At 38.4% G+C, this 12,253-nt stretch overlaps 1 protein-coding gene across 11 annotated transcripts in view; it reads left to right on the forward strand.

Annotated features, from left to right (window-relative positions):
- GAPVD1 (GTPase activating protein and VPS9 domains 1) overlaps positions 1-12,253 on the forward strand; it is a 77,665-nt gene that overhangs the window by 46,404 nt on the left and 19,008 nt on the right. For 10 of the 11 annotated variants that reach the window (XM_078061754.1, XM_036112907.2, XM_078061757.1 and 7 more), the window contains 6 exons: positions 3,215-3,388; positions 5,217-5,357; positions 6,430-6,564; positions 7,041-7,160; positions 11,197-11,274; positions 11,400-11,770. In XM_078061754.1, the coding sequence (XP_077917880.1) occupies positions 3,215-3,388; positions 5,217-5,357; positions 6,430-6,564; positions 7,041-7,160; positions 11,197-11,274; positions 11,400-11,770 (1,019 nt within the window). Of the gene's footprint in view, positions 1-3,214; positions 3,389-5,216; positions 5,358-6,429; positions 6,565-7,040; positions 7,161-11,196; positions 11,275-11,399; positions 11,771-12,253 lie in introns of those variants that run through there. The other variant, XR_013443845.1, reaches the window with a different exon arrangement.

Below are 12,253 nucleotides of genomic sequence, written 5' to 3' on the forward strand. Positions count from 1 at the left end.
TGGGTTCTCTGTTCTGTTCCATTGATCTATGCGTCTGTTTTTGTACCAGTACCATACTGTCTTGATGATTATAGCTTTGTAATAGAGCTTGAAGTCTGGAATTGTGATGCCACACAAGCTTTGCTTTTCTTTTTCAACATTCCTCTGGCTATTTGGGGTCTTTTCTGGCTCCATACAAATTTTAGGATTATTTGTTCCATTTCTTTGAAGAAAGTTAATGGTATTTTGGTAGGGATTCTATTAAATGTGTAGATTGCCCTAGATAGCATAGACATTTTCATATATTTGTTCTTCCAACCCATGAGCATGGAACATTTTTCCATTTCTTTCATGAGTATTCTATAGTTTTCTGAGTACAGATTCTTTGCCTCTTTGGTTAGATTTATTCCTAGGTATCTTATGGTTTTGGGTGCAATTGTAAATGGGATCGACTCCTTAATTTCTCTTTCTTCTGTCTTGTTGTTGGTGTATAGAAATGCAACTGATTTCTGTGCATTGATTTTATATCCTCCCACTTTACTAAATTCTTGTATGAGTTCTAGCAGTTTTGGGGTGGAGTCTTTTGGGTTTTCCACATAAAGTATATCATCTGCAGAGAGTGAGAGTTTGACTTCTTCTTTGCCGATTCAATGCCTTTTATTTCTTTTTGTTGTCTGATTGCTGAGGCTATGAGTTCTAGTACTATGTTGAATAGCAGTGGTGATAGTGGACATCCCTGCCGTGTTCCTGACCTTAGGGGAAAAGCTCTCAGTTTTTCCCCATTGAGAATGATACTTGCCATGGGTTTTACATAGATGGCTTTTATGATATTGAGGTATGTACCCTCTGTCCCTACACTGTGAAGAGTTTTAATCAAGAAAGGATGCTGTACTTTGTCAAATGCTTTTTCTGCATCTATTGAGAGTATCATATGGTTCTTGTTCTTTCTTTTATTAATGTATTCTATCTCATTGATTGATTTGCGGGTGTTGAACCAACCTTGCAGCCCAGGAATAAATCCCACTTGGTTGTGGTGAATAATCTTTTTAATGTACTGTTGGATCCTATTGGCTAATATTTTGGTGAGAATTTTTGCATCCATGTTCTTCAGGGATATTGGTCTGTAATTCTACTTTTTGATGGGGTCTTCGGTTTTGGGATCAAGGTAATGCTGGCTTCATAAAACGAGTTTGGAAGTTTTCCTTCCATTTCTGTTTTTTGGAACAGTTTCAGAAGAATAGGTATTAATTCTTCTTTAAATGTTTGGTAGAATTCCCCTGGGAAGCCATCTGGCCCTGGGCTCTTGTTTGTTGGGAGATTTTTGATGACTGCTTCAATTTCCTTACTGGTTATGGGTCTGTTCAGGTTTTGTATTTCTTTCTGGTTCAGTTTTGGTAGTTGATACATCTCTAGGAATGCATCCATTTCTTCCAGATTGTCTAATTTGCTGGCATATAGTTGCTCATAATATGTTCTTATAATTGTTTGTATTTTTTTGGTGTTGGTTGTGATCTCTCCTCTTTCATTCATGATTTTATTTATTTGGGTCCTTTCTCTTTTCTTTTTGATAAGTCTGGCCAGGGCTTTATCAATCTTATTAAAATTCTTCCAGAGAACCAGCTCCTAGTTTCGTTAATCTGTTCTACTGTTCTTTTGGTTTCTATTTCATTGATTTCTGCTCTGATCTTTATTATTTCTCTTCTCCTGCTGGGTTTAGGGGTTCTTCCTGTCAGTCCCATCTGTTCTTCCTCCAGCTCCTTTAGGTGTAGGGTTAGGTTGTGTATTTGAGACCTTTCTTGTTTTTTGAGAAAGGCTTGTATTGCTATATACTTTCCTCTTAGGCCCGCCTTTGCTGCATCCCAAAGATTTTGAACAGTTGTGTTTTCATTTTCATTTGTTTCCATGAGCTTTTTTAATTCTTTAGTTGACCCATTCGTTCTTTAGTAGGATGCTCTTTAGCCTCCATATATTTGAGTTCTTTCCAGCTTTCCTCTTGTGATTGAGGTCAAGTTTCAAAGCATTGTGGTCCAAAAATATGCAGGGGATGATCCCAGTCTTTTGGTACCGGTTGAGACCTGATTTGTGACCCAGGATGGGATCTATTCTGGAGAATGTTCCAGTCTCGAGAAGAATGTGTATTCTGTTGCTTTGGGATGGAATGTTCTGAATATGTCTGTCAAGTCCATCTGGTTCAGTGTATCATTTAAAGCCTTTATCTCCTTGTTGATCTTTTGCTTAGATGATCTGTCCATTTCAGTGAGGGGGGTGTTAAAGTCCCCTACTATTATTGTATTATTGTCGATGTGTTTCTTTGATTTTGTTAGTAATTGGCTTCTATAATTGGCTGCTCCCATGTTAGGGGCATAGGTATTTAAAATTGTTAGATCTTTTTGTTGGATAGACCCATTAAGTATGATATAGTGTCCTTCCTCGTCTCTTATTATAGTCTTTGGTTTAAAATCCAATTTGCCTGATATAAGGATTGCCACCCCAACTTTCTTTTGATGTCCATTAGCATGGTAAATGGTTTTCCACCCCCTCACTTTAAATCTGGAGGTGTCTTTGGGTCTAAAATGAATGTCTTGCAGACAGCATATTGATGGGTCTTGTTTTTTAATCCAATCTGATACCCTGTGTCTTTTGATTTATTTTAGCCCATTTACATTCAGGGTAGCTATTGAAAGATATGAATTTAGTGCCATTGTATTGCCTGTAAGGTGACTGTTACTATATATTATCTCTATTCCTTTCTGGTCTATGTTACTTTTAGGCTCTCTCTTTGCTTAGAGGACACCTTTCAAGATTTCTTGTAGGGCTGGTTTGGTGTTTGCAAATTCCTTTAGTTTTTGTTTGTCCTGAAAGCTTTTTATTTCTCCTATTTTCAATGACAGCCTAGCTGGATATAGTATTCTTGGCTGCATATTTTTCTCATTTAGTGCTCTGAATATATCATGCCAGTCCTTTCTGGCCTGCCAGGTCTTTGTGGATAGGTCTGCTGCCATATATCCCAATTTTTTATCAGAGTCACACTGCAGAGGTTGCCCCAGTTAATCTGTCAGAAATGGGGGTACATATGCTGAGCTTAGTTCAGAGAGGGAAACAGTACATCTGTAGGGGGATAATTCAGTGTTGGTATTGCATGCTCAGTGTTACTGATAAAATATGTATCTTTAAAGTTGATTTAAAAAAATAGCTGTGCTGCCATTTTTAAGGTGCATAATTTTGTTTCTGATAGCTACAACACAAGATAATCTTGATGATAAGTTAAGGAAGTTTGAAATACGTGACATGATGGGACTGACAGATGACAGAGATATATCAGAAACAGTGAGTGAGACCTGGAGTACAGATGTCTTGGGAAGTGATTTCGACCCTAACATTGATGAAGATCGCTTACAAGAAATTGCAGGTAACTGCTGTTTAATTTCTCTGGAAGATTGCTGTTTAGTTATTCATATCTACCTGCCCTTCATGGGCGGGGACTTCAGCCTCAGACAGACAGACCTAGGAAGCTGAGATAACTGTATGTAACAAGGCATTTGTGTCTTTTTTTCTTTACCGAAATATAGGTAGCATTTTTCCCTATCTGCGTTTAACTCCCCCTCCCCTGCCAAAAAAGAAAAACCAGTGTTCTGAATTAGCTTCTTGTTTTCAGGGCATAGTATATATTCTGAGGATATTCTTTTTGAGACTACACACCTTACCTGAAAATGAAAATTCTTATAGATTATAGCCATAAAATCTTTCAGAATAATATAATACTGAGATTCTCTAAAAATTGAATTTAATAGGGTGCCTGGCTGACTCACTCGGTAGAGTATGCAACTCTTGATCTCAGGGTTGTGAGTTGAAGCCCCATGTTGGGTGTAGAGCTTACTTAAGGAGAAAAAAAAAAGGAATTTCTTCTGGAAGGATTAATTCATTTCCAAAGAGTGACTAGTTTTTTCTTTTTTTTTTTTTTTTTTAAGATTTTATTTATTTATTTGACAGAGAGGTAGAGAACACAAGTAGGCAGAGAAGCAGGCAGAGGGAGAGGGAGAAGCAGGCTCCCTGCAGAGCAGGGAGCCCGATGCGGAACTCGATCCCAGGACCCTGGGATCATGACCTGAGCCGAAGGCAGCCGCTTAACCGACTGAGCCACCCAGGCGCCCTCTTTTTTTTTTAATATCAATTTTATTGAGATACTATTTACATACTTTAAAATTCACCCTCTTTAGGATACTGTTCTGTGAGTCCTGAAAGATTTCATACAGTCCTATAAGCAGCATCTTCATTTTCTCTTTAAATCATGGAGCGTTTCAGGCAAATACAAGAGGGAAGAACGTACTCTGTGTATCAGTCATTCAGCTTCAACTATTACACATGCACACATGGCCAGTTTTGTCTCATCTCTTCTCCCACTACCCCTTTTACCCTGTCTCCCCCTGTTATGTTTAGGCAAGTTCCAGACGTTATTTTATTTGTAATTATTTTATATATCTTTAAAAGGTAACTTTCACCAGTAACCTTTTGCCAAAAGTTTTTTATGCACTGCAGTAGAATTGTTCTTTTGTTAGGCGTTATCAGATGTCATGGAGCATCCTGAACTTGAGTATTTGTAACACGTGTATAATAATGTTTAATCCTTTCTATTTGTATTTTTAAGTAGTGTAAACAGATTTCTTAATTGGTTTTGCATTACTTTGTTTCAGGGGCCAAAGTAGTATTCTTCTTGGCAGAGAGCTCTGTTTGAGCAGTGAGCTGTATTTGCAGTTGAATGCATGCTACAGAGATGTGTATTTTCCTGCAAATATATTTTATTGCTCTAAATATGTGGCTAATGTGCCAGAAGAGAACATATTTGGCCAGTATAACTTTCTGTGGTTTAGTGTCTCCATTTGAGTGTTTTTAATCCCTGTGAGGACTATACATTTTAGGTATTTTGGGGCACATGTAAAAATGTGCTACAAAACCAAGATGAAAGCTGGTTGAAATGACTTGACCTAATGATGGATGTTTTCTCTATGGAGAGTCCAAGGTGAACAGGAGGAAACTGGGAAAAAGGAGCTTGTGCCATTGTGACCAAAGTCGGAAATCTGTGTTTCTAGTGGTGCTGTTGATTGAAATTACACTTACCTTGGCTTCCTTCTTGTGGCTAGAGTAGAGAGGACAGTTAGGTCAGTGTTGGGCCTTCTCCGTGATTGCTGCTCTTTCCATCAGCATCCTCGTTAACCCTTTGCTCCCCACTGGTTACACAGGTGCGGCAGCGGAGAACATGTTAGGCAGTTTACTGTGCCTGCCGGGTTCAGGGTCAGTGCTCCTTGACCCCTGCACTGGCTCGACCATATCAGAGACAACGAGCGAGGCCTGGAGCGTAGAGGTATTGCCAAGTGACTCAGGTGAGCACGCCGTCGTCGTTTGCTGTTTGATTTGCACAGAAGTTTTAAATGTAAGGTATCTTAATTCCTATACTGTGTACATTTTGTCAAGTGTGACACAACCATATTACTAAGAATTTCAGATGGACAGTTAGGGCATTTTCTGTCCATCAAGAAAAAATGCAGTTGGATGGCATAGGCTAAGATGGCAGGTGCTTTTTGACTCTGTGTTCAGTTATTTGTAAGTATTTGTTAGCAACTCACCAGAGTTGTGTGTGTGACACTGAGGTTGGTATCTCCCACTAACTCATCACAAAATAGGAATAGCAGTACAACTTGAACCCTGAGCGGTTGGATGCGTGGCAAGCACGCCCAGATTCCTCCCAGGGAGAACTTGACCCTTTAAAAGAGATCTAATTTTGAAATGTACTGAAATTGAGACTCTGGAGTCCTGAGAATTATTTTGTGTAGGATTATTACAAATATATATAAAGTGTTTTGTACTTTCTCTTTTCTCAAATATTGCATTTCTTTTTTTTTTTTCTGATTATGAAGATAAAACTTTGTTTTCAATTAAATGTCAACTACCAGAATGCAAATTTAAGTAACTGTATATCTGAATTACATTCTATCTGATCTACTGGGCTCAAGAATAATTAAGTGATTCTGATATGTTTTATAATATTAATGCACTCAGACATGCTGACCTTTACATAAGGAGACAGTAGGATTAGCGTACTATCTATTGAGTGTCCGTAGGAGTTATTTTTTAGAAAATGTTTGGTTTAATGTTAAGCTATTCTGTATTCTCTTCTTGAGTTTACTTCTTAACCAACAGCATATTTTATGAGATTAGTGATCTACAGGCAGAGTTTTCACCTTTGCACAACAAACTGGCCTATATTGGAATGAAAATCACAACCTAAGCTTCTTTAACACTCGATCTAACTAACTTTGCTAACTGGCCCAGACTTAGAAATCTGTTTACAATGATTTCATTCACACTCTGGTAGCTTTCCTCATGTGGGTCACAAGCTGAATCTGCGGCGTGCTAACAGAATCACTCACGTGGCACCTCATGTCTTCTGTTTAGAGGCCCCGGATCTAAAGCAGGAGGAGCGTCTACAAGAGCTGGAGAGCTGTTCTGGACTAGGTAGCACATCTGATGATACGGATGTCAGGGAGGTCAGTTCCCGCCCCAGCACACCAGGCCTCAGTGTTGTGTCGGGTATGTCTGTCTTGTTTCAAGGAATAAGGATTGCAAGGTGTGTTCCCACCTCTTCATTTATAAAGTTGATAACAGAGAGATGTTGTATTTAAGAGTTGAGGAATTTCCAGGAAACAAAATTATTTCCGTGGGACCTTAAATCTATGAGAACTTAACATGTGGCTTTCTAGAGCCTGTTGAAGTAATTGGCAAACAGTCTGTGTGTTCCCTCTCTAATTCCATCTGTTCTTAGTGGCCTCTGCTACTGTATTTAGATACCACATGATACTTGTGATTATGTTGTACAAATCAAGGTAAGCATATTTAGGCAGTAGTACAATAAAGGATATGATAACCAAACATCTCACACGTATAGCACTTGGGACATAAAAATTTTGAGAATATTTACATTTCTCCAAACTTCATATACTTTTTGTGTGGTTATTTTGTTCTTCTTGCTGTTTATTTTTTGCCTTTTTTTTTTTTTTTTTTTTAAGGCATTAGTGCAACCTCTGAGGATATTCCCAATAAGATTGAAGACCTGAGATCTGAGTGCAGCTCTGATTTTGGGGGTAAAGATTCTGTCACTAGTCCAGACATGGATGAAGTAACTCATGGTAAGAAGGGGAAAGGAGAATGACTTAAAAATGATCACATTCACAGGTGAAACTGGCAGTCTTATACTTTTACTGGTGATAATATCAGGTGATAGAGCACTTCGGGGCATAATTTGGCAGTACGTATGTAAGGCCTTGAAAATTCACAAACCAGGGGCGTCTGGGTGGCTCAGTTGGTTAAGCGTCTGATTCTTGGTCTCAGCTCAGGTCTTATTCTCAGGGTCATGAGTTCAGGCCCTGCGTTGGGCTCCACACTGGGCATGGAGCCTACTTAAAAAAAAAAAAAAAGAAAAGAAAATTCACAAACTAAATTTGGTTCACTTTAGGAATTAGTCATCAGGAAGCCATTCCATGTATGCAGAAAGTCTTATGTTCTTCATAACATTTATATTGGCAGAAAATGAGAAACAACCTAAGGGTTGAAAAATAGAATTGCTAAGTGAATTTTGATGCACCGACTCATAATTTATGCAGCTGGGTTTTGTTTTTGTTTTTGTTTTGTGGCTGTTTTTTTAAAATCTTTAAACATATGAAATAGCTTCAAACTCTAGAAATACTAGAACATAGTATCTCTTGGGAAATTTATCCTGAAGAATTTCATATATAAGATAATAAAACATTAAAAAAACTACCATAGAGAAAGCACAGGAAAGAAATACCAAAATGCTAGCAGTGGTTTAATGTACTGGGGTTTTAGATACTTTTTCTTTCTTACAAAAAATGTCTTTTGTTCTAAACCAAGATTTCTCATCCTCAACACTATTAACATTTTGGGCCAGGTGGTTCTTTGTTATGGAGACCTGTTCTGTGCATTATAGGATGTTTAGTGACATCTCTGGCCTCTACCAGGAACACAGCACCCCCTTCTTCCCCTGCGGTTGTGACAACCAAAAATGTCTCCAGATACTGCCAAATGATCCCTTGGGGAACAGAATAGCCCCATTTGAGAACCACTGTTCTAAATAAGCAATTTTCAGAGTATAGGCTCCATGGACCACTGAGGACCCTTAAGACCCTTTTGGGGAGTGAGGGGTAATGAGGTCAAAACTGTTTTCATAACAGTAAAAGGTTGTCCTTTTCACTATATTGACATTTGCACTGATGGTGCACAAGCAAAGGTGGGTGAATTTGCTAGGGTGGGCCTTAGCATGAAGCAAAGCAGTGGTACTGAACAGTTAGCAGTCACTATATTCTCTCGCAGTTAAAAAAGAAATCTTTCATGAAGCAGTAAAAATTATTTAATTACATCTCAACCCTGAATTACACATCTGTTCAAAATTCTGAAGAAATAAGAAATACTCCTAATGCGTGGTGGTGAAGTATCTCAAGGAAAAACACTTAGCTGGTTATTGGAGCTGTGAGCTTAATTAGCTGTTTCTTCTCTTGTTTGTTTTTCATGACACACCATTTTTACTTGAAAGAATGACTGACAAACTGTAGTTATTCATATTTGGGTATTTGGCAGGCATTTATTGAAAATTAACAAAGTGAGCTTATCACTTCAAGGAAAACAACCGACAGAGTAGAGTTTGTTGCCAGTGATAAAATTCAGGCTTTCAGATAAAAATGAGAATTTCAGAAAACTTGTATCCACCTTCATGAGCTTGACAGCTTTCTGATATTTAAAGACTTTTCTGATGAGATTGGTGGTTTTCTGATGAGCATGTGATTTTTTGATGTTATATATTGAAATGTGTCAACATGTGGAAGATCTGCATATCTCATTGAACCAGTATTTTCCAGGTGATCAATGCATGATGTTACAAAAATCATTTAAAGTGGAAGACAGACCAAATAATTTTAATGTAACAGAGTAAAAGTTCATTGATTTGGTTTTAGGTTCCAAATTATAGCTAACCTTTAAAAAACTACTAATCAAGATTTGGTGTTGTATCATAGAAGAATGTCCACAATTATCTGAGAAGGCTGTTAAAATATCTTCCCTTTTCCATCTACATGTCTGTTTGAGGCCAGCTTTATATACTTCAGTCAAAATATGTATTGCAGCAGATTGAAAGCAGAAGCTCATGTGAGAATCCAGCTCTGTTCTATTAAGACTTACATTAAAGGAATTTGTAAAAATATAAAACAGGGTCAGTTATTTTTTTATTTTGGAAAATAGTTATTTTTCATTTAAAAGGGTTATTTGTATTACCATTTAACAGATATGTCTAAATGAATTAATATATAAATATATATTTGTTTTCATTTTTAATTTATGATATGGTAAGTGTCAGTAGGTATAACCAACATATATAGGCTCTTTGGGGCAATAATTTTTAAGAATGTAAAAGTGTCCTAAGACCAAAATTTTAGAACTGATATTCTAAGATGTCTTTCATAATAATATACTGTTTTTATAATTTTAATATAAGAAGGTAAATGTATAGAACAAAAGAAAAATCAAAAAGCATAAAATCAAAGTACTGTCATTCATTAACATTAAAGAGTTCAGACTCAAAGTTTAGAGTAACCGTTTCTTTTCTTTCTTTCTTTCTTTTTTTTTTTTCTTAGAGAGAGCGAGCGAGCCCTGGCGGTGGGGGAGTGGGGGGATGGGTGAGGGGAGAGGCAAAGGGAGAGAGAGAATCTTAAGCGGGGCTCAGTCTCACAACCCTGAGATCATGACCTTAGCCGAAATCAAGAGTCAGATGCTTAACTGACTGGGCCACCCAGGCACCTCTAGAGGTTTCTTTTATATATTTGAAAGTTTTAGCCTCTGCATACTTACCTGTTTTAATATTTCTGATTTTGGTTGTGTAGATATATGCTTAGAGGAGTCATTTTTACTCCATAGCTGAGAGTAGTTTGAATCTGTTTTGTGGTGTAATGTAGTATTACTCATTTTTATTTAGGAGTACTTTTACAAATTGTTATTTGCCGAGATAGGAATTTCAAATTTTACGACTTTTTATTTATATTCCTTCTAGGTAATATTGCCCTTATTTTTTTTTTTAACATATATTGTATTATTTGTTTCAGAGGTACAGATCTGTGATTCAACAGTCTTGCACAATTCACAGCGCTCACCATAGCACATATATTGCCCTTATTTTTTTAAAGATTTTATTTATTTGAGAGAGAGAAAGAGCACAAGCAAGGGTAGCGACAGAGAGAGGGGGAGAAGCAGGCTTGACACGGGGCTCCTAGGACCCTGGGATCATGACCTGAGCCAAAGGCAGACACTTAACCGACTGAGCCACCCAAGCACCCCTGCCCTTATTATTATTATTAATATTATTTTTTGCCCTTATTTTTATAGGTGGAAGGAAGGTGAGACTCAGGGCAGTTGTGACATTTTTTTTTTTTTAAGATTTTATTTTTTATTTATTTATTTGACAGAGAGAGATAGCGAGAGCAGGAACACAAGCAGGGGGAGTGGGAGAGGGAGAAGCAGGCTCCCCGCCAAGCAGGCAGCCCGATGCGGGGCTCGATCCCAGGACCCTGGGATCACGTCCTGAGCCGAAGGCAGATGCTTAATGACTGAGCCACCCAGGCACCCCCAGCTGTGACATTCTGAAAATTTTGATGATTTACATCTTTTGGCTCTACTCCTTGCATTAACTATAATGCAATTTGGCCATTAAAAGTAATTAACATGCGGTTGCTATACCACTTAAATGTAGATAAAAACATACCATGAATTTGAAGTAATCAGAATATGATATTTATTAGATTCTCTTTTTTTCTGATACGCCCCTCAAGTTCTATTGATCAGAAAAGGAAAACTGGGGTGCCTGGATGGCTCAGTCGGTTGAGCGTCCGACTCTTGATTTCAGTGTGGGTCATGATCTCAGGGTCGGGAGATCAAGCCCTGTATGGGCTTGTGCTGGGTACGGAGTCTGTTAGGGATTCTCTCTCTCTCCCTCTGCCCCTTCCCCCATGTGTGCACTCTCTCTCAAATATGAATCAAATAATAAATCTTTAAAAAAAAAGAAAAGGAATACTGTGGAAGAATGCTAGAACCTTTTTCACTGTGTAGAAACTCTTACTGAGTGATGAGTTCTGATTGGTCTTACAGTTTGCCCATTTATTTTAGGCGCCCACCAGCTGACCTCTCCTCCTTCTCAGTCAGAGTCTCTACTTGCCATGTTTGATCCACTGTCTTCACATGAAGGTAAAGTAGTCAAATGAGCTTTTTGACTTAACCCTGGGCAGAAGAACAGAACCAAAACCCTATGTTGATGCCTTTGTTGGATCAGTTGTATCTCAGTTGCAAACTTTTTTTTCCCTGTGTTCTAGGGGCGTCTGCAGTGGTAAGGCCAAAGGTTCACTATGCCAGGCCATCGCATCCACCACCAGATCCCCCAATCCTGGAAGGAGCTGTGGGAGGAAATGAGGCCAGGTTGCCAAACTTTTGTTCCCCTGTTTTGAATCCAGCTGAAATGGAGGCATTCAAGCAAAGGCATTCTTACCCTGAGAGGTTAGTTCGCAGCAGGAGCTCTGATATAGTATCATCTGTCCGGCGACCTATGAGTGACCCCAGCTGGAACCGTCGTCCAGGGAATGAAGAGCGAGAACTCCCTCCAGCCGCAGCCATTGGTGCTACTTCTTTGGTGGCTGCACCTCATTCATCATCTTCCTCCCCGAGTAAGGACTCCTCAAGAGGAGAGGTATGGGACACAGGCCATCTAGAAGAATTTTGCTAATTGTGGTCAGCTTTAGTGTTCTGTCCGCTTGGTTCTCTTGATATGTGAAATTAACATGGTATATATAAATCTTAAGAGTGAAGATGGACAGCAGTCATGATTAAAGATGATCTGTCAGTCTAGTTTGTCCACAGTGTAACCCATGGGAAACCTGTACTATTTTGGTTTTGTAGTCATGTATTTTGCATTTTTATGACACTTTGAACTTTTCTCCAAGCAATTTTGTATCTAATTTCATTTAAACCTCACAGTTTCCTTCCGAGATGAGAAATTAAATGATTTGTCTAAGGTCACTTGATAGGCTGGTAAAGGAACTATAGTCTCAGCTCTTTGACATGTGATTTTAATAACTCAATTTAATTGGCAATCAAAACATGAACTTTGAAGTTGTTTGCATCTGGGTTTGAGTCCCAACTATGCCACATGCAGGCTATATAACTTTGGGGA

Source organism: Halichoerus grypus, chromosome 14 (assembly GCF_964656455.1).
Source record: "Halichoerus grypus chromosome 14, mHalGry1.hap1.1, whole genome shotgun sequence".
Classification (NCBI taxonomy): Eukaryota; Metazoa; Chordata; class Mammalia; order Carnivora; family Phocidae; genus Halichoerus; species Halichoerus grypus.